The sequence below is a fragment of the Ornithodoros turicata genome, chromosome 2 (genome assembly GCF_037126465.1).
Source record: "Ornithodoros turicata isolate Travis chromosome 2, ASM3712646v1, whole genome shotgun sequence".
In the NCBI taxonomy this organism is placed as follows: Eukaryota; Metazoa; Arthropoda; class Arachnida; order Ixodida; family Argasidae; genus Ornithodoros; species Ornithodoros turicata.
The window spans coordinates 61766353-61789832 of NC_088202.1; the positions used below are offsets into that span (position 1 = coordinate 61766353).

A 23480-nucleotide genomic window follows, 5' to 3' on the forward strand; every position below is an offset into this window, starting at 1 on the left:
CACTTAACGTGCCGACGTGCGGGGTACTACAACAGTATAAGTTAATTTCCATATGCTCAATGACACATCGAGTCACAATGGTACCCAGTTTTGGCCTTACCAGTTCCCGAACTGCTACTTTGCTGACACACCAGCTAAGCCTTGCTCCTTTGTTCGCCTGTGATGATGATGATGATGATGATGATAATGATCATGTTACCGACCGGTGCTGGAGTGTTTATTCCAGGAAAGAGAGCGCTTCACAAAGAGCAATAACGGGAAACCAGAGGCTGTCTTTGTGGTAAACTTCAGTTACAAACGTGTTACGGTCGATGTAGTGCCTGTTTGTAGCTCATGTAGCAGGAAACAGGCGCCCTGTATCCTTTTATTGCTCTCCTTGAGGAGCGCGCATTTTCCAAAGATAAACACCCATTATATACGAAGGTCAATGTGTTCAGCATGTGTCTGCTACGAAAAAAGTATTGGCGTGACTTCTTCCTTGCCAAAAATACTCAAACCCTGCGCTGATGTGCACAGGATCTTGTTGTGTTGCCAACAAACCAAAGCATGACGCCTTAGTGGACCCTCAGGTTGCTTACAGACTATGGCAAATGCAAGCGTAGAAAAAAAAGACGAAAAACTTGCAAGGATGCCTTGGTGACTTCCACAACAGTTATGGTCCCTCAGCCACTTAATTCCCTTGTGTTTCTGATAGCGAAATGCCTGTCAGGCAGCTCCACAAAGTAGGAGAAAGCTTCAAGCACACACGAACAACACTGGACAGTGTGATCATTTATTTTGTGTACTTTTACAATGATAGCTTTGTATGAGCTGACCACAATGTAACAAGAATGAATTGAACTTCAATCCTACGGAACATCCAAGACATCAATGCAATATCTTAGTCGCGAACCTCAAGTGATATCAATACCACAAATTATCCCCAAAAAAGAGTGCCAAATTGGTGGAGCCTAACTGCACTCACTTCGACTTTGTTGGCTACAAACATATTTGAAAGTATTGCACTGCACCTTGCGCAACAATAAATAACGGGCTGCCTTGTGCACAGCCACAAATATATTAACCGTAACATTTGTATCAAACAACACTGTTATGCCAAATACGAGGGCCATTTCATAACTAATGTACCATAATTTGCTACTGGCTGGCAATGTTTCACACGAGCAATACCTTTTCACAGTCCAAATTTGTAGTATCCCTGGATGCTATGCGACTGCTGCATCTCAACGCCGAGGATGCATTTCTATCTCAATGAGAGCTGCACTTTTGTTGGGTGCTCTTATATCTTGGGTACACACTCTGTTATGCTCCACCAGCGAACAAAAACGTTGCCCACACATCGATTCTTTAAACTTGGGGAACAGGCTGCAGTCTGATCGACTTGCGTCTTGGCTGCTGTCCAGGTGAGGTAACAGCCGCCACTCGTACTTACTCAGCAACTAGATCACAGATAACCTCATGCTCATCTCAACACAAGCCCACAAAGTTTCGGCCTGATCCCCAAGGTTGAGGGAGCCGATAAGTGGGCATTTTCCATCCCTGGAGGACCCCACAGCGTAGGAAGCGGGTGTTTACCTGAGGTGTAAGGACACTCAACAAATGCGCCCGTCTCTGCGGAATAGAAAACTTTCCTCTATTTTGGGACACAGTAATTGCACAGCAGGAAGGCTACATAGACTGACTGGGAAAAGGGAGTACTCAAGTGAAAAACTGCCTGCCGTTAAGAAATTACTGTGCGTTATTTATGAAATGACCCTCATATATATATATCAGTTACATTAAACAAAGGAGCTAAAAGAGACACAACGAACAGGCACTTTGATGAGAAGACCAGAAGCCGTGAACCGAAAATTCCAGTCTTTGGTTCCTCAGTGTGGGCGTAAAATACGACGAGTGTTTGAGATTACAAGATGAGATCCACTAAGCGTCCCTGACGCTGCGAGAAAAAAGAGGGGTTGACAGGTATTTAAGCCACTGTGACAGCGCATAAAACAGCTGCTGAAAGCGTGCCCTGTTGTTTATGTCCCTTTTGGCTTTAACACTTTCAACGAATATGCATTCAAGGTAAAATGAAATGTCGCCAGCAGCTTCTAGTGATGTCAGTAAGACAGCTGTTAGGAAGACTTGCTGGCTTTGTACTACGCTCATATCGGCGGGAAAACCACAAGAAGCCCAGTCATCCACTACGCCATCTCTATGTTATGTCAATGTGGGAAGACTAGCGGATAAGTGAAAGCAGGCTTTGAGCTTTTTGCGGTTCCTGACGGGACACACCGAGATGCTTCAGCAACATAGCCAGGCGTTTTGTCTGCAGAGCAGCGTTGGAATAAGAGTCCTTCACCAGCACGGTTTGAAGGACACCCAGCGTTTGGCCATAAGCCAGAGGATAGCTGAGGTTTTTCACATAGTACACACAGAGTACAAGAATGAGTGCTGTCTCCATACTGCAACTACTACTGAGGTCGATCATTTCATGCCTTGTGCGAATTTCCTTCTTCGCAGTGAAAGATAGGCTGGGACCTGGCACACGCTGACCTTCATTTAGGTCCTCCTGCATGATGGTAAATGTGAATTAACCAATCATGCAAATGTACGGTCACCACAGTAGCTACCACATCAGCTTGCCTAGCTATGGCCAACTACGTACGGGCTATCCAGAGTAACTATAGAAAAGGTTTGTCTGAAACAGAGCTGTCAAAGAAAAACTGGTGCCTTTGTCACAAAGACTGTGTTGCAAACAGGTGCTCCATTGTGAGACATGCCTCTTTCAAGACAAGTGTTGCGGAAAAGACATTAGTTTCCTTTCGATAGCTCTGTTTACGACATGTCACTTTTATAGTTATGCTGGACACCATGTATATCAGAAATAGAGCCCGAGGTTTTTGGGTTTTATTTTTTTAGGAATTCATAGCGTAAAACTGAAGTCCCTGAATACTAAAAGTAGCGACAACTCCTCCTTCCCTCTCCCCCCGCACACGCTTCTCTCCCTTCACCTCGACAGTGGCACTGCCTGGATTGCTGCACCGTAGCAGACGACAGCCATGTTATAGCCGTGTTCAGGCAAGCAGGACATTAGTGTTTGCTTTGTTTGCGCGTTCTGGATATGTCTTCATTGAATGACCTCGTCAAATTTAGACCCTCTATGAAAACTGAAGTGTCAAGGGAAAAATAACTAAACGCATGAAATAAAGCACTCACTTGTCTGTGGCAGTGAGCAGATACATTGTAGCAGATGGGTCAAAGTCGCCATATTCCCATGTATTTCAGCCTATTCCCCGCGTGGCGGAAGCCGCCCTTATGTGGAACTCTGTTGCCAGCATGGAGAAATCCGTCCCCCCAATTCATCGCAAACCAAGAGCAATCTGGGTACATTGTGCGCAAAACGAGCTATTTCCCGAAAATAGCCAATGTAAGCCAAGCACGTTTGAAGTTATGGCTGTAGTGAAAGCAAATAGGTTTTGTGATTCACGCAGTTATGAATGGCTGTAGTGCTCGAACGTTCCACCTTGCCAGCTCGCAAGAGTAACCCTTTTCGCAGTAGCAACGTAGCGAGGTAGCGAGAACACGGTGGTGTGCTACTGTACTCTCAAGTTGTTGTGTTCTACACAGTCAGAGACGGACTGCACATTTAACTTTAGCCCGAAAACTGTTACAGGAACTACACAATGTTCTTTCTGGCAGTGCTCATTACGTGCACTTCCATGCGTTACGTGCCCCTTTATCGCGTTGTGGCCCGTTCACCAGCAACGTTCTTTACTACCTTGGATGAAATGCAATCCTAAGAATACGGTCTGTTTCTTGTGTTCCAGCAAAAAAATATGCGGCAACTAATGTATGACCGCATAGGTTGCAACAGTTGCAACGCATGCCGGCTAAGTTATACTGTTCTCTTTTGAGGCTCTCTTTCTCCTGAACGTGAAACATGAGTGAGCACCAGCCTGCAATGACGTGATTACAATAATGACTGGCACTGGCACACTGAGGAGGTCAGAAAGGCACCAATTTATTCCCTGATTATCTTGTACGATCTGAAACTTGTAGAATTTTGTTACATGTAAGAAACTGGTCAGAAGGCGGGCTCTTCTGCAGGTGCAGAGCAATTTGAACCAGAGTCAGCAATTACCCCAACCTAGTGAGGTCCCCAACTTGTGGCCTGCAGTTGCCATGACACAGAGGTACACTCCAACTTTTTCATCACTGCACTTACAATACAAGGAGCATTTGGCATGTATCATAACATCGCATTGTGCTGTTTGTGCAGGAAAAATTACACTGGCCGCACAGTTGTCACAAAATTTAGTTCACAAATATGCAAACATGGTATTCAGTAATCAAATAATATAGCTCACATTGTCTAACTGTAGAGGAAATGATATGTACAGTGTTGTGCCATATAGGGTCCTGATTTCCAAACAACATCTGAGCATTATAATTTTGTCACTGACTGGTATGATGCCTTCATTGGTATGTGCTACACATCACCTGCATCACAAGGTTATCAAGAAGGGTATAGTGAGCAGTACCTAACAAGGCATGAGCTTCGACAGAAAAAGCATACACAGAATCACTCAAAAAAGCTGAAACAGGGCTGACCACTGCTGTGTCGCTCATGACCAGTTGTTTTGCAACATAACGCCACCAGTCAGAAAACTAACCAGCTCAGAACTGGCAGAAATGTTTTATGTTGTTCTGCGCATGTGTTTTCTGTTCACGATCATGATCGATAAAACCATGGATTTCATACGCTAGTTTCCCTCTGTTTATGCTATCTTTCAGTGATAAGATGAACCACTATAGTTAATGACTAGATAGGCAACTTCAAATCGAACGTATACGTGATAGTACACAATTACTGCATATATGCAGTTCGCGATGTCCGTAGTAGTGTGTGGTTTCTGGTTCGTGTTCTGAAGATGACGTGCGAGCTCTGGGATGGCCGGCCAAGAAAAAGTACTAGCAAGTGGGTGCATCGGACTCTGCTATGCCTGTTTACTACTGCTTTTCAGGAGTAGCTCTTACTGGAACTTGTCGACCAGCATTAGACCATGGACTGGATATCACTAAAGAGCGGATAAATATGTACGAAGTAGTCTGAATATATGCACAATTTTTTTTAGGATCTCCCACTTGAAAACACTACCAAAGTCGTGTCCTACAAGTTCCAAGCATATTGGAAGGGATATCAACACACAAAGTAACAATTCCTTGCGTCTCAGGCACTCAGGAATTAAGAGGCAATCCCATGTAACAAGTACAATGGTAATGAATTATGTAAATATGTATTATGTCAGGCATAGAAATGGCTCCAGGTACTAAGAATCTGCACACTCAGCTAAAATAAATAAGTAATTGAAAAGTATTCTCTTCTCTTTGGGTGTCAAAACTGCACTGCCTTCTTTTGTGATCATCATGAAGTAGTGGCCTATACTTAGGGAGTGACTTTTTCGCGTTAAATGCCTTTCTCAGATTCGGGGGTAAAAATCGGGCGCTACGTTTAAATCTGTATTTCGGGGAGAAATCGGGAGATAATTGTGCCTACGGGTGTTATCGGGTGTTTTTGTTTTTCCTCTTGTACATTAAGTCCTTCCTAATATCTCTTTTTTTGTTCTTTTGCGGGATCCTGACCTTCCAGCGGTAATCCCCGAAGGCAGACAGTGTCGACATACATGGGTGTATTGCTGGGAACGTAAATGACCCATGGCACGTGGCGACTGTTGTTCGTCTTCAATGGAAACGTCACTTGAGGATCTCATAGTGACTGGAATTTGGGGAGAAATCGGGTTTGGTCAGAGGTCAGTTCAGGGGGGAATAACCGGGCGGAATCTGTTTTAATCCGAGAAAGCCACTCCCTATCTATACTCCTTGCGGAACGCGGACAAGAGCATTTCACATGAAAGATCTATCATAACTTCCAAAGTTTTGGGGTCTCTCGCTTGTGCTGTCCTGAGTGAACAACTGACCAACCGTAAATATGCCAGAGTATGCACAAATGTTCCGTATACAGGGTGTCTCGCGTAACGTGTCAATAAATTTTATTGGAAGAGAGCAATAAAAGCAAAACGACATCTACTTTTCTGCTACTTGAGTTACAAACAGGTGCTACATCAAAAGTATCACCTGTTTGTAACTCAAGTAGCAGTCATTTTTTTCTTTTATTGCTCTCTTTAAATAAAATTTATTGACACGTTACCAGAGACACCCTGTATGTACATGCAATATAAAATCATCGTAACCTGCCTCAAACAAAGACCAAAAGACGTTTCATTGCCCAGATGCAAGACCATATCCAAGAAAAAAACACTTGCATGAAAATCTGAGTTCTAGAAATCACAGACAAGTGCATCACAAGCAGTACGTGTCACACTAGAATGGTGGGAGCACTGACAGACAGATGCAGAAAAGAAAACCTGTCGTCCTATTGATTTGTACGTTGCTGCCACTGGTGCTGGTGGTGTTTTTCACTAACACATGCAGGTTGTGTTGCCGTCATAACTGGTTCCGAAACAATATATGTTTTGTTAGAACATGCCGTACGTAGGATCCTTGCACTTGTTCTGAAATTGTTGCCTAAGCCTGAGCATGACATACTCCTTTAGAAGGACCTTCGTCAAACTAATAACATGCTCTGGATTTTCCTTAAAGTGCTTCTCCGATGCACTTACTTGACGGTGTCTTTCTGCAAACATTTTAAATGCTGACATAACAAGCGCCTGCACATCAGCCCTTTTCCTTTGCCTCATGGTACGTTCCCCACAGCGAAGAACGTTTTGTACAAACAAAGACGGGCAGACCGTGCTCTCATTTTCTCCAAGAAAGAGAAGAATGCTGCTTCCACTAGAGTCTACCATAATGTCAATGCAACCGGAGCAAGTGATCCGACCTGTCACAGAGGCAACAAGGTGCCCACCAACATACTTTAGGATCTCATCACTGAAGTCAGTGAGCCCCTCAACATTTGAATAATCATGGTCAATGAAGTATGCAGCTGTGTCAAGTGTACTAGACTGCGGAACATTGTCATCGGGGTCTTCAGTTCGCTGTTGTTCGGTCTGCCTCTGCGTACCTTGATGTCTCAGCATGAGAATGCCTTCTAAGTTGGGGGCGACATTCCCTGCTTCTGACGCTTGAACATTTGCAGGGACTAGTAGTGCTCTGTAGGCGTAGCGAAACTGAAGTGCAGATGGGTTGTTGTTCCATCCCCCACTCTGACGAATACAACCAAAGAACTCTCTAGGTGGTCTTGGCTAAGTCTGTAGGTGTAGATATGCCTGCAGGGTAGAAACATATTTTTGCAGTTAGTTCTCCCCCGAAGAAGCTTACGCACACCATGAGTTGCAGCATACTATGCCAATACAGACATGACATCAGATATTAAACCTTTTGCACATAAATAACGGAGATTACGAGAGCCTGAATGCCATTCACTTTCAGGCTGCTTATTTTAGCGCTATTAAACTAAAAACAAGAAACCATCACAAGCGTGGTACAGCTTGGGAATTGTGGGTTAATAGAAACTTACTGCACATCCTTTGTGAGAAAAGGCAGCTGGCTAGTTGAGCAACACTTTTCAGCGAGAAGGCGAGGCTGATTGTTGACATCCTACGCCATCCTCAACCACCAGTCTCCTCGATGGAAGCCTCAGTGTCATTAATTTCTTAGAGATGGACAACATCCTCTCTTCGTGGCCACCAAATGTTGCTGGTTGGAGTGGCGCCTTGAACTCTTTGGCATGCGGTGCATGCGAATTTAGCAGGTCAAAAGCACTACAAGGAAAAATTGAATATCATTAGGTATGGCACAGCAAGAGCATTCACAACTCTTACTCATTGACATCTGTAAGGAACCTCTCTGTTCCCCCACTGCTCTGGAATTGTGGAAGGCCCAGGGTTCGTGGAAATTGGAGTGCAAGGCTCACAGATGCACTGAATGTTTGTGCAGCCAGACGCACTTTCATTATTTGGCGTTTGTACTCAATATGAGTCCGAGTGAGCCGGTTAGCTGCAAGCCCTTCTTCAGCTTGTAGCGTGTGGAGGTTGACGATGAAGTCCCACTCCACTACCTACAACATTTTGAGCATAAGGACAACTAAATTCTAGAAAATGGCATGAGAACTTACTCCATATTCAGAGCTGTAAAATGTGCCCTTGTCGCCGAGAAGGTTCCTGAGCAGCTTCAGTGCATTTGCAGCATCGGAGATGAGGAAGATTGGCTCTGCTGGTCTCACTGGGTGAGGAAAGGACGTTTGAAAGTCCTCAGACTGCCGTTCGTGGATCCTACAGCCAAGAATCTTCCCCATTGGTATATTAGGCGACAAGCCATCGCACACAACTGCGACTACATGCATGTTGCATTCTTCCAGGACTGTGACGATTCCTTGAAGGACTTCACCGAAGCAACCATTGTTCAGAAAATATCCTATGGGCAGTTTCCAGCGGGCTACGACACCAACAGCCATGAATACCAAGGAATCCGTTGCGAATGGGACGTCATCGGAGTCTTCGGGTGTTTGGGACTGGATAAAGTTGACATACCCAAATCAGTCGGCCTCACTTTTCATGAAGTTCGCATTTCTTCCTAATACTCATGCCGTCCAACATTATTGAACACAGCCGTTCCTCCTCTGCGGCACCGCTGTACTTTTCCATCAGGTGTTGCAAAGACTCCATGGTGAATCCTGGCCACGCATCAACAACCTGCTGCCAGTTTCTTATGGTAGCTGGTGTCGGCATTGGGAACTTTGTTGACAGGTACTTGTACGCACGTGGGGAATAATAGTGAAGCCTTGTGGCAAATTTCCTGAAGTTCTCACTGTAACGCCGTCCAGATGGCACCCTCTTGCAGTTTTTGTTCCACTCCTTTAGAATTTCGTCTGGCAGCTCACCAAATGACTGTAGCTGTACTTAGGCCTTCATGTCCTCGATCAGCTGGTTCAGGGTTTAAATTTTCTTCTCTCCTTCGAATAACTTGCTTGGTGGCATAAAGTCTTCGCCTTACTTTCCCCAGGTGCTGGTAGACTGTCTTTAATTTTGAACCGGGTGTTGCTTTCGAGCCGTGTGAATGATCTTGTAGAATTTTCCTGCGCACACTGTCTGGTGTCTTTTCTGACTTTGCTTCACCGGTGTGGTTGCGCTCATGTAGCCCTGTACCAATGAACAACATGTCACTTCGGGCCATGAGACACGCATGTTTGTGTAGTTTAACTGTATTCTGTAGAAACACTTACAAGACGTCTCCTCTTGGTTTAAGCGGTCGAGGGTGTACCAGGTGTTTGACCACTTGGTGTCGTTCCCGACCCTGATGGAGTTGCCATGTCCTCGAGCTGTATTCACCGTGCAAGATATAATACATATTTTTAGTTCTTTATCCTTCAAATTGACACCATTTCATTTTTTGTGTATGAGAAGACAAGAGAAAAAGAGAATTGCAGATTGACTAACATGTTTTTTTTAATATCAATGTGCTGATCGAGTTGAAAATACCAACACCATTACCATATGTCCCATAGTCTCTGGTGTCGAGCTTGTCATAAGCTGTGCAGACGTTCTGGGAGTACTTTTGTGCTCTTCCCCCAGTAAACCAACAATGACCAGTGGACGTCCCCAGAACGTTCAGCTCCGGACAATAGAAACGTCCTTCGGACATCCCTTATCATCTCTGGGACGTCTGTGAGACTACCAGTAAAGTGCCAAAGTCACATCCCAGGATATTCTCAAAACGTCCTTATAACGTCCCGAACTACATTTCACGGACCTGAAATGGGTCTTCCTCCCATACTGTGTTTCCTTTCATGGCGTGCCCCGAATGCTGATAAAATGACAGAGATACAGGCATCTGGTGGACAGACTTGCTGAAATGTTAAACAAGTCTGAGCAATGGGTAAACATTGGAGACTATACAAGACAGCTGTCCTGTGCAGTCTTCAGTGTTCACCAACTGCTCAGGCATGTTTATCATAGATTGTCCACTAGCCTGCCTGTACGTCAGTTCATCGGTTTGTTCTACTCAACTCTGTTTGCACATCAGTGCCTATCTTCAGCACAGGCAAGCAACATAACATAACACGACTCCAAAAGTAATTTATTGTATGCTGCGCAATACGAAAACACTTTCACTCTTGATATTGTACTTAAAAATGTTTCACTTTGACTTGACTTAGTCAAACACAGTTGCCTGGTTCTCTTGGTTGAATGTTGAGACACATCTTCAGCTCTCGATTATTTTGATGCAGATTATTTGGCGTCTCTTGATACTGCACTTACTTACTCTCATAGGTGGGCATTTTGGTGAAACCTCACTTGACCTCATCCTCACGACCCTCACGGGCACATGCCCTAACTCGCCCTCACCCTCACCGCCCTCAGAAGCACATGTCCTCACTCGCCCTCACCCTCACGGCCCTCACAGGCACATGCCCTCACTCACCCTCGCCCTCACGGTCCTCATGGGCACATGCCCTCACTCGCCCTCACCCTCACGGCTCTCACGCGCACATGCCCTCACTCGCCCTCAGCCCCACGGCACTCGCAAACGCCAAGCCCTCACCCATGGGGCTCTTACCCTCATAACGTCTCCCGTGAGTGCACTCACGAGGTTGTGCCCCTCATGAGACCTCCTGTGAGTGCACTCATGAGGTGTGAGGGGTGCCAGGTCTGTGTGAGTGAAGTCACTGGTGAGGCCTGATGGGTGTGAGGTCAGTATGAGGGCATTCAGAAACGAGGTCAAATGACGCATACCAGACCTGTGCAAATCATAAAGGCATTGATGACATGATTCCAGCGACACAACTACCGGTTGTGTGCACTTTAAAGGGATGGTGTACACGTGTTTAGCAATTTCGTCTACATCGCGTTGGGAACACAGCATAGCGTCCTGAGCTGACTGATTACTTGGTGATATAGTTCCAGCGATCCAACTACCGGCTGTGTGCACTTTAAAGGGCTGGTGTGCACGTATTTAGAATTTCGTTTACATCGCGCTGGGAACACAGCAAAGCGTCCTGAGCTGACTGATTACTTGGTGATATGGTTCCAGCGACCGAACTACCGGCTCTGTGCACTTTAAACGGCTGGTGTGCACGTATTTAGAATTTCGTCTACGTCGCGCTGGGAACACAGCCAAGCGTCCTGGGCTGACTGATTACTTGGTGATATGGTTCCAGCGACCGAACTACCGGCTCTGTGCACTTTAAACGGCTGGTGTGCACGTATTTAGAATTTCGTTTACATCGCGCTGGGAACACAGCCAAGCGTCCTGAGCTGACTGATTACTTGGTGATATGGTTCCAGCGACCGAACTACCGGCTCTGTGCACTTTAAACGGCTGGTGTGCACGTATTTAGAATTTCGTCTACGTCGCGCTGGGAACACAGCCAAGCGTCCTGGGCTGACTGATTACTTGGTGATATGGTTCCAGCGACCCAACTACCGGCTGTGTGCACTTTAAAGGGCTGGTGTGCCCGTTTCTAGCAATTTCGTCTACGTCGCGCTGGGAACACAGCAAAGCGTCCTGAGCTGACTGATTACTTGGCGATATGGTTCCAGCGACCCAACTACAGGCAGGTGCACTTTAAAGGGCTGGTGTGCCGCTTTTTAGCAATTTCGTCTACGTCGCGCTGGGAACACAGCGAAGCGTCCTGAGCTGATTGATTACTTGGTGACATGGTTCCAGTGACCCAACTACCGGCAGCGTGCACTTTAAAGGGCTGCTGTGCCCGTTTTTAGCAATTTCGTCTACGTCTCGCTGGGAACCCAGCAAAGCCTCCTGAGCTGACTGATTACTTCGTGATATGGTTCCAGCTACCAAACTACCGGCAGGGTGCACTTTAAAGGGCTGGTCTGCCCGTTTTAAGCAATTTCGTCTAGGTCGCGCTGGGAACACAGCAAAGCCTCCTGAGCTTTGCCTAGGACACTTGGCTGTGTTCCCAGCGCGACGTAGACGAAATTGCTAAACACGTGCACATCAGGCCTTTAATGTGCACCCGGCCAGTAGTTGGGTCGCTGGAACCATATCCCGAAGTAATTAGTCAGCTCAGGAGGCTTTGTTGTGTTCCCAGTGCGGCGTAGGCGAAATTGGTAAAAACGTGCACACCAGCCCTTTAAAGTGCACCCTGCCTGTAGTTGGGTCGCTGGAACCATATCACCAAGTAATCAATCAGCTCAGGACGCTTAGCTGTCCCAGCGCGACGTAGACGAAATTGCTAAAAACGGGCACACCAGCCCTTTAAAGTGCACACTACGTGTAGTTGGGTCACTGGAACCATATCACCAAGTAATCAGTCAGCTCAGGACGCATTGCTGTGTTCGCAGCGCGACGTAGACGAAATTGCGAAAAACGGGAACACCAGCCCTTTAAAGTGAACCCTGCCGGTAGCTGGGTCGCTGGAACCATATCACTAGTTCTTTCATAATTTGCCCACGTCTCGTAAGCGTCATTTGACCTCATTTCTGAATGCACTCATACTGACCTCACACCCCTCAGGCCTCACCAGTGACTTCACTCACACAGACCTGGCCCCCCTCAGACCTCATGAGTGCACTCACAGGAGGTCTCATGAGGGGCAAAACCTCATGGGTGCCGAAATCACGCGTCCTATAACTAATGCGTATCCGCGGCACTCGGATGGGAAGTTTCATTCGGTCTAAAATTACGCTGGTTCCTCTAATGACAACGGAATTGCGGCAGGTCAAGTAAAAAAACACAATGTTTGATAGGAAGGGATGTCTATTCTGTAACTCTAGGGGGTTTCAAGTTACTACGTGCAGTGTGAGTTGCTGAGGGATGGCCGTCACCGTCACGAAAGTGTTTCGCTCCTTTGTTCTCTAGGCGCGGGTTGGAAATTTTTGCTTCATACACTATTGCAATCCGAACGAAAGCTTCTGATGGATGTTTGGCATTGGCAGTTCCGTGGGACTGCCTGGATCCTTCAGCGAGACGGGCGTAGCACCTGTGGCGATGCAGTGTTTTTGTAACGCTAAGCAACGTGGATCAGTAAGACGATCAGCAGAAACGAAAAAGCAAAAAGGAGAGAGAAGCAATATCAGTGGTGAATATTATATCGGATAATTCTTTATTATTACACGGACTCCCCGTTTGCGTTATCACGGAAATATTGCGCAATCTGGGCAAAATGGGCTTGCCAATATAGCGCCTGGTTGCGCTTCCCATATTGGTCCCATATTGGCAACCCATAGAGAACCAATATTGGTATTCCCTGCAGCCCATATGTGTCCCATATTGGACCAGTATTGGCGTGCTGCTTCGGAAGTAGTTCACTCTAGGAGGATGCTGGGAGAAAGCTGACCGACTTTAGGGAGTACAGTAACCTTTTCAATATTACAGCAACACGCGCATATCATCCTTCTACACTGATGGACAGTACTACAAGACGACAAAGCGTGGCGTAGACATCTCCACAAGGTAAGGAAAGTTTTCTATTATGCATCCGATGGGTTCACGGCGTTTACATTGGAGCATGCAACCCGACTACGTTCCAATACTTACAAATAATAGACATCGTCCGCATATTGTACAAATTTCACCGCTCAATATAATCTTGATCCGAAGTGCACAAGCTGTACACTTTACGCAAACCATCTGGCTCGGGTTCGACTCGGTTAGAACAGTAATGTATCACATCGTACGCGGAATTGTTGTCTATGTAGAGAGACATGGGATTTTTCAAATCGGTTTCATTGGACGTATGTATCACGTATGTAAGTTATGTACCTCTATGTAAACTTACAAGTGAAGCTCTACAGAAACCGGGCGAAGTTACGTACAAAATTAGACCTAAGTACATAATAGTTAATACTATTACAGTTGGCTCCGTAATCGGTATCTCAGCCATCGTAGAATTAACGTGTCAACCATTACAGTGTAGATGGGTAGAAATCCAGCGAACCGGTAGAGATGTAGGAAGGGAGTTGCCTCAGGACAGAAGCCGCCGATATTTCGAACAGAGACTGTTCTTCTTCTGGGCACCGTCCTCATCATTGGCATGGTATTTAAAGGGTTTGGTGTGACGTGTTTAATGGTTCATGCGAATTGTGGGTCAACAGCCCTGAGGGAAGAAAGGTTCCGTACGGGCTTCTACGGCCGGAGTGAACGGCTGCTTTGTTAGAGTGTGGACGTTCACATAATCCCCTCCACACTCTAACAAAGCAGCCATTCACTTCGGCCGTAGAAGCCCGTACGGAACCTTTCTTCCCTCCGGGCTGTTGACCCACAATTCGCATGAACCTTTAAACACGTCACACCTAACCCTTTAAATACCATGCCAATGATGAGGAAGGTGCCCAGAAGAACAGTATCTGTTCGAAATATCGGCGGCTTCTGTCCTGAGGCAACTCCCTTCCTAACCATTACAGTGGTTTGTCCAGAACCAAAAGCAGCAGATCATGATGATGATTAGGGTTTTTTTGTTTTTGTTTTTTTGCGCATCGACAACTCAAAGCAGCAGAGGTGTTGCAACATATTTGGGGAAGGGCAAAGCAGTTATTGCAATTACGTTGTAATACGTTTATATATGAGAGATAACAAGCATCTCATGCTGAACTACAACAGCAGCAAGTCCAAGAAAGAAAGGGAAGAGGTGTCGCCCGCATTTCAGGTTACTGTGGATCGAAACGGATTGATGTCATAAATGTATTATTGAATGGTAACACGATTGTCGAAACCGTAATTTGAACATGTATTTCCAGTTGCAGCGCTAAGATTCTTGTATATTATCAGATTTCTATACGTGAGGTGGTAAAGCAGAGCGGGATGCTTGGCGTGCTACGTGACATGATCACGTGGTCATCGCAATCTTTTCCAACAACCTACGCTGAGTTTCGACCGCCTGTTTTTCGCGTCCTTGAAATTCACCTCTCAGGTCCGAGTGGACCTGTCAGAACCCTCACGGGAATCCTCAGGTTGACAGCACCTCTCAGGCTGTGAGGTCCCCAGGTTTGACCGTTCCTGTCAGTTTCAGGGGATCTCTCCAGGGACACCAGGGAAACACGCAATTAATCGTAATATAAGCAGCTGGCTGGGTAATTTCACCTCAATTCAGGCAAGCCCGTCTGTCGAGGTCCTTCGATTTTGTTACATATTTTTGTGTGAAAGCCACATCTTTGTGATGAACATTGGTACGAATTTCGAACTTCAAATCGGAGCGGATGCCGGGAAACAAATTGAAGCGCGCACCACGGTGTCTCATCAGCGAGCACTCGCCCCGAAGTTTGAGACACCGCTATGCAAACTACGTCCAAGTGACGGGGAGGACATTTTTTCTACTGTAACTCTGTGGCATAGCCCGATACCTACTGCCGCCCGTTCGCTTGAGCAAAAATTGCATAGACGCCGTAAAGCGCGTTTTTGCGTGAATTTTGTAGCCTTCCTGTCGGGGAAGTGGGCATTAGACCGAAGTGATTTTTACACTGAAAGATATCTCATTAAGTGCTCTTACTAACGGTATGCTGTTAGAGATTGTGAATGACAAAGCGAAGGCGGTATGAGAGAGCAAACCGGGATCACCCTCGAAAAATACGCCGACTTCACGGATCGATTTCTCGAAAACCCCACGCTTTATTTTCTCGAAAAAATATCATTCATTCGTCATTCTATTGCCTTTCAAGCAGTATAAATTTTGTAGGGACTAAAAACATTTGACAACCATAGCGGAGCGAAAAGGCGACACATGGTACCCAGTGACATCTCACAGGCGTACGGCTATATTAATACACCACAGGCGTGCTCTAACGTCTGTATATCCACTTTACCATTTATTTCCTGCGTTCGCACATGCAAGCGAATAATTACAAACTGTTTCTTGTACCGTCGTGCGTATCCCCATTTCCGCAGTCACTAAATATCATGTTAAGAGGACACAGGTTGACAGAGAGCTATTTAGTATTTATTTTTTACATGTATTTTACTCTCTGTTCCGCGAACAACATGTATTTCACATGGCACGTAAAAGGTGGCACTGGACATCACGAGACTCGTGCGTCTATGATTTCACGAGGCACAACATCACAAAATTGAAGTAGATGAACTGCATGTATCACGAACCAGCGGGTCTGGAGTATGGAATGTTCGGATCCTGACGCCAGGCCCAATTACTCAGGCAGATACATGTCGACGACACTTCTTGCTAGCAGGACGTCTTCATTGTCGGACCCTCTGTTCCATTTCTTGTACCACACGTGGGAGGAACGAATGCCTGCGATGGTTCGGACCGTCCCCCACTCCTCCTTTCTTGCATCTCGGAACGCCGTGATGTCGCTCGACGGAATTGCCAGCAGGTGCGTTGAATGAGTTTTCTTTTTGGGAACACGGACGAAATCAGCAGGTGTTCAAATAGCTGCCGCAACTGTACACCGCAGGTTGTGTGGGCTTGCCATATGTTTCAGGGAACCGGCAACACCATCGCAAGCATTTTTGCCGTGACCACTAGCAGAATACAACCATCTCACTAGCAGCCTGTTCTTCGTCATCTCGTACAGCTGATAGCTATTCTTGAAGTGCGCAGCTGCACCGCCTGAGATGTAGATAAGATGCGTGAACATAGGTAGGATTTCTTCCAGGACCTCAACTATCCTGTCCAGGGCTAGAAGTGCGTGCGCCGTGTCATGGGACATGTCGTCGCTCATCGTTGCGAAGCTCGTTGTCAACACAGGTGTTGTTGCCACGCAAGTGAATAAAGAAATTTGATCGGTTTTCCAGTACCGTCCCTGGACCTCGCTTGATAGATTCACTGACCAGTTTTCGGCAAAATCAAAGTGCAACACGACATGACGTCGTTCGACAAGATGTTTTTCGTTCCAGATGGTGTTCCTCTGGACGTTGCGTATGTGTTCGTGCTTGATGTAAACAGCAGTGCACTTCTTGACTTCCTTAAAAAATTGTGGTGCTTTTAGCGTCTTCGTTATGAGGTCTCCATTTTCCCAGACGGCTAGATTAACGTCGTCGTCCCGCTGTATCTTCAATTTCAGCAGAGAAATATTTTGGGCCCCTCCGCAAAGTGTGCAGTCTTGGGAAAAGCAGGCATCTTGTGGCTTATCACACATAGAAATCGTTATTAGGTCCTCTCGCTTTAGCTGCGCGGGTGAAGCACTGTTGATACCCGCGATGACCAAGTCGAAATTCCCACAGTACGAGCACACTCACTGCTGTTGACGTGGCACTGTCTGCACGCACTTGGGCCGGAGAGTATAAAACTTCGTCATTCCCATCTTGATACACGGATGAGCGCTTATAAACAGGTTAAAGGTTTCACGTATGGTGCGTGTCATAAACCTTTTTGTCACAGCCACTCTCACGCCGTCTACCAGTACGTGGATAACATCCTTCATGTTCACCTCGTCAAGCGAGTACGGGCGCTTGCGACTCAAATTTGTTGCCGAGGCCTTTCAATCTGTCTCTGCTGGGTCCCCAGCCATACTGGGATCCCGGGGAATGAACGAGCCGACCGTGAGGCTCGGCGAGCGTTGGCACAAGAGGAGTCAGCTCTAGGACTACCCTACCAAGACGTCCTACTAGTGTTAAAGAGAGCTGTCTACACACAGTGGCAGCAGGAGTGGGACATGGAAGGAAATAACACGCTACACGTCACACAGCCACACGTTTTCCCCCCGCATCGGACTGAACACACTAACAGATCCTCCGAAATTCTTTATGCGAGATTGAGGATTGGGCACACATGGCTCACGCATCGCCACCTACTTGAGGTCAGGATCCGCCAGCTTGCGCGCATTGCGGTGACAGCTTGACTGTCTTGCACGTACTGGCATCCTGCCCTCACTTCGAACACCAACGCCAACAGTATTTCACCGCATTCTAGAGATACCATGTCCCACTCCACCCAGCCCTTCTGGGTGACACTCCTCTTGTGCCGTTTGATAATGCCATCCAATTTTTGACCATGTGTGGGTTACTTAGTCAGATGTAGATGTTCACCATTGCTCCGCTTTTAGCCTTTATCACCCAACTCCTCATGTAAATCTCTCATCCTGGATCACCTCATCACTCACACTTGTAGATAGCTTTTAACTGCCACACTCACTTGTTATCGTCATCCTCCTCTTTCTCTTATCCTGGACCATGTCATCGCTCATACATGTAGATAGCTTTTAACTACCACACTCTCTCTCACACATCATCTCTTCCATAATTATCTCCCACACACTCACCATAGGTTTGGTGCTCTATGGCCTTTGTTGCCTTTGTGCCATTAAACAAATAATCTCTCTCTCTCTCTCTCTGTTAGGGCTTTGGACAGTACAGTCCATCTCGTCTTGGAGATAGTATTTCAGCGCAATAACTACGTCAGCTTCGCTGACAGCGTGTCCCGTGTACTTCTCGGGCATTGCCCACACACCGTGCTTCGCCCTTAGAGCTCTTGACTTCTCTATGACGTATTTTGCGGCTTCTGGGATTAGTCTCAACGCATCTTTCTTTATCATGCTTTCGTCATGAAGTGTTAGGAGTTGACACCGCTGTTGATGCGAGGTGCACTTCTGGTACGCGACCCTGATATTTTGTACGTAGGTAGAGCAGCTCGAACAACTTGCATCGGACGTCGCAGGCTCATCCACATTAAATGCCTCACGGATTTTGCGGCTTATTGTCTTGCTTAATGCGTCGCCAACTTCTTTCTTTTTACGCGAAACGTACGGCGCTACTCGTTCCCGTTTTACTGCCGTTGGCTTCCGCAGTGGGGTGACATCAATATTCGCAGTGGAAATACTCTCGTTAATTTCAGCAACAATTTCTGCGCTCTGAACGTACTCTGCGTCTGGTGGAGATGTGGGAGGAGACCACTGAGAAAGTTCATCTATAGCTGAACGGAAATACCTTGCGCAGTTCTTGCACAACTGGTCTTCATCATTGACTGCACCACTGCCATCCGAGCCGAGGGCTTGCTTGAGTGCATCGATGTCGAGGCATGAAACAGACACGAAGCCGCGCTGCTTGTAGATCCTCCTACGATGTCGTCGTGCGTAATCCGCACAGTAGACACGTTCCGTACTGTGGACGAGTCGAGGCATAGTACCATATCGATCAGGGACACGGAATGGTTTGGAGCCTAATGCCCACTTCCCCGACAAAAAGGCTACAAAATTCACGCAAAAACGCGCTTTACGTCGTTTTTGCGAGTAGCGAACGGGCGGCAGTAGGTATCAGGCTATGCCACATAGTTACAGTCCCGTATGTAGAGAACGAGTTGAAAAAATGTCGTCCCCGTCACTTGAACGTAGGGCGCATAGGGTTATCTCAAATTTCGGCCCGAGTGCTCGCTGATGAGGCACCGTCATGCGCGCTTCGATTTTTTTCCCGGCATCCGCTCCGATTTGAAGTCCGAAATTTGTACCAATGTTCATCACAAAGATGTGGCTTTCACACAAAAAATATGTAACCAAATCGAGGGACCTCGACGGACGGGCTTGCCTGAATTGAGATGAAATCACCCGGCTGTAATTTCGAACGTTGATGTCCTGACATGCCATTAGACCTGTATGGTGTGATGCGAAGTTCAACCTTGATGTGCTGATTACATAAGATGTTGACGTCCAGATGCGACATTGCAACATCAAGGTCCAATTTCGTCTGTATAAACTGCAACTATCGTCAGAGCGGTAGGATCATGTGGTTGTTTCGAATCGGACCCAAGAATTCGTGACCGACAGTTCTGATGCCTTCTACAAACTGTCCATTTATTCCTTTCTCTCGCGCTCCTCGTCTTCGTCCACAGCTGAGCCTAAGAGCCAGGTCCCCCAAGGTCGCCATTTTCCCATGTATTTGTTCCTATCCCGATGCGTGCAATGCCGGAGGCCGCCCTTAGATACCCCATTGTTACCAGACGTTGGCTTGCGTGGATTGTAGCGCGCTAAAGATCCAGTTGAAGCACAATCCAAGCCAGGCCAAGTCACCGAAGGAGAAATGGACGACTGCAGCGCCTGCGGCGCCTGGTACGACAGGTACGCTATGTGATACACGCAGCCGTGCATTAGATCCTTCCGATCGCTCAACACGTTTAAGAACGGGACCAAAAAGTGAAACACGACAGAGAAAGTTGTTGTACGCGTTTTATTTGGACATATAAAGACTAGATTCATTCGCAGAAACAACAAAAACATTTTGCCGCTAAACTTAGCGCGCTGAAGTGATCCGGAACGGCAACAGTGGGGTATCTAGTGGCGGCCTTCTTCGTTGCACGCTTTTCCGAGGTGAGTTTGGGGGACCTGCTAAGAGCCCTCTCCTCCTCCTCTTTCTTCCACATCCTCCCGATCCACGGGTGGTGCGATATCCCATTCCAAGCGGTGCAGCAACTGCACGGGACGGTGAAGAATGGTATTGTTGGCCAGCATGACCGCACAGGCACGAACGACACCGTCGCGTCCGGGAATGGTCTGAGTTACGCGGCCGAGCTTCCAGAGTAGCGGCGGTCCTCTCTCGTGGATGACGACCACGTCTCCGACCCTCAGTTGACTCTCCGGGTCCCGTCTCGCCATATGCGCGGATCTCAGCTGGAAGAGGTATTCCTTGCGCCACCTGCTCCAGAACTGCTGGCGAAGACTATCCTGTGCTTTCAGGTAATGCTTGAGTCTCCCTGCGTCCAACGGCTGTGCAACTTCGCCCGGTGTTGGGGTGGCAGTCAAGCGCTTCCCTACGAGGAAGTCTGCAGGAGTCAAAGGGTGCAGGGCGGCGGGATCGGAATCCACATACGTCAGGGGCCGGCAATTCGCTATGCATTCTACTTCGCATAAGGCCGTTGTAAGATCTTCATACGTCAAATGGCGCCTTCCTAAGCAACGCCTGAGGGAGTCCTTCACGCATCAGTCCTTCACGCCTCTCCTACCATCCGCCCCACCAGGGTGCTCTCTCGACAATAAACCTCCATTTGATGCGATTCCTGGCGGCAAAATCCTGCACTTCTGAGGACGCGGTGGAGAGAATCCGTGACGTCTGATGAAAGGTGCGAGCGTTGTCTGACATGATCAGTGACGGGACCCCGCGTCGGGACGCAAACGCCTAAATGCGCCGAGGAAGTGTTGAGTGGACATCCCGGTTGCCAATTCGAGGTGGATCGCGCGGGTAACGCCACATGAGAAAAGGACGGTGTACGCCTTCCGCTGTTCGTTATTGTCAAATGCGTAGAGCGGTCCAGCAAAATCCACCCCTACTACGTCAAAGGGACTCGTGGGTGTGATCCTTTCCCGCGGGAGAGGAGCGACAGGTGCTGTTTCCGGATCCAGTCGTCGTCGTTTGCATTGTAGACTCGTATGAAGAGCGCGACGAGCCGTCTGTCGACCCCAATCCAATACTTCTGGCGAATTTCACAGAGTGTGTCTTGAACTCCTGTGTGGTGTAGACGACAGTGCATGTCGAGCACGAGCAGCTCTGTGAATGGGTGTCTGGACGGCAGAAGGTTGGGATGCCGTACGCTGTCGCTTTCGTCGGCGTACCTCAGACGACCACCGACGCGGAGTAATGAATTCTCGTCGATATACGGGTTCAATAGCAAAAGGGCCGATGAAGAAGAGATGGGCGTCTTGTCTGTAGGTCCTCGATTTCAGTGGGGAAAGATTCCAACTGAGTCCAACGGACCCAGAGCAGCTCTGCTGAGTGTAGCTCCTCCGCTGAGAGTGAGCCACTGTGTTTCGACTGGGGTCTCCGGGTGTTGTTGATGTACCTGAGCACGTACGCTGTCACATGGAGCACGCGGTTAAGGGAGCTGTGATCTTCGAGTTGAAGAAGGGGGTCCCGATGCTGAACAGCGATGGCGCAACAGGTCTCCTCGATCCGGAAATGCGGAGATGTGTTTTGGGCCGCGACGAGACCATCCACGTTGCCAAATAACCAGGGTGGACCGGTCCACCACACCTTGCTGTGGAGCAGCTCGGTCGCGGTGATTCCCCTCGTGAGCATGTCAGCGGGGTTGGTTTTCCCGTCGCAGTGACACCATCTAGCCGGGTCCGTGAGCTGGCGAATCTCTCGTAAGCGCCCCTCGACAAACTGAGGATTCTGCGACTGAGTCATCTTCCCATTCTTTATCCAGTGCAGTGCAATCTGAGAGTCCGTCCACAACGTGACCCGTGACTGCAGGGCAGGTATGACGTCACAGATGCTCTTGAACAGTCTGGCGGCGAGAAGGCAGCCAAGGAGCTCTAAACGCGGAAGAGTGACCGTCTTCAATGGTGCCTTTGGCGATGAGCAGGTGGGAGTGGACAGCCCCGGGAGCCTTGTGGGTGCGTACGTACGCAGCCGCTCCGTAGGCCCGCGGGCTCGCGTCTGCAAAGATGTGAAGGTCTGGGACGGTGCCGGCCGGATTGAAGGAAGATCTCGGTGCTTGCATTGTGGAGAGCGCGGGAAGGCCGTGTACCCATTCGCGCCAAGCTTGGTGTGTCTGCTGCTTCCACTGCTTCCTTCCACATTGCTTGAAACAAAAGCCTCGCGGTGACCGTAAAGGGAAGGAGCAAACCCAAAGGATCGTACAGTCTAGAAAAGGTCCTGAGCACCGTGCGCTTCGTGGGCTCATTTTTCTGTGCGAATTCGTGAACCGCGGTGACTGGTGCTAGGATGACGTCCGCCTGTCTATCCCATGGTACACCTAAGATACGAAGCACTGGGTTTGTACAACCGACGTTATCGTAGGCAGTTTCGTCTGCGAGAAATTTCTGTTGAAGTGCGGTGGAGTTCGCTTCCCATTTTCGGATTTCCATCCCTGCGTCCCGCAGGACAGCTCTGGTCTCGGCATATATCGTCTCGGCATCTTGCACGTCGTCGCAGCCAATTACTGGGTCGTCAACATAGAAGCTGGTGCGGAGGCGAGCTGCGGTGGCTGGGTATCGCGAAGCGACCGCGTCGAAGTGATGGTGCAGAGTTGCCGCGAGTAGGAAGGGGCTGGACGATGCTCCGAACGGGACTCTGGTCATCCTCCACTCCTGAGTCGCAGGATAAGGGTTGGATGATGACGGTAGCTCCTGGATCCACAGAAAGCGGAGGGCGTCTCGGTCCTCTGGTCGGATCTGAATTTGAAGATACGCCTTGCGAATGTCGGCAGTGGGCGACATGCGAGTAGACTCTGTGGAGGGCGCTGCTCCGCTCTCGCTAGGAGAGGCCAATTCCTTCCTTCTCTGCCGAAACAGCACGAAGAGATCGGGTGGCAGGCAGCGAGTAACAACCCTATAGAGCACGACATCATAGCCAGACTGCGGAATCTCCAGTGATTCCAGGGCCGTCGTGTGGCGCGAGACTTCGTCGAACAAGTGACGTAGCTGAGTCACGTCCCCAGAACCTTGCACTGCGCGGAGCGCCAACAGCTTGTCGATGTGCTCGGCTGCAAGGAGATCGGTTCGTCCGAACCGCTGCTTCAGGGCGTCAACAGCTATCTGGTAATTCGCTCCACTAAGGCTGATCCCATCAATGGCGCGCTTGGCCTCATCGGTAACGTAACACAGGAGATACTTAAACTTCTCTACTGTAGCTAGCGCACC

General features: G+C 48.1%; 1 protein-coding gene across 1 annotated transcript in view; it reads left to right on the top strand.

The window, feature by feature from the left end:
* Positions 1-23480, top strand: part of LOC135383608 (serine-rich adhesin for platelets-like) — a 132079-nt gene that overhangs the window by 34984 nt on the left and 73615 nt on the right. The window contains exon 4 of the mRNA XM_064613000.1: positions 13339-13416. Coding sequence (XP_064469070.1) covers positions 13339-13416 — 78 coding nt within the window. The remainder of the gene's footprint in view (positions 1-13338; positions 13417-23480) is intronic.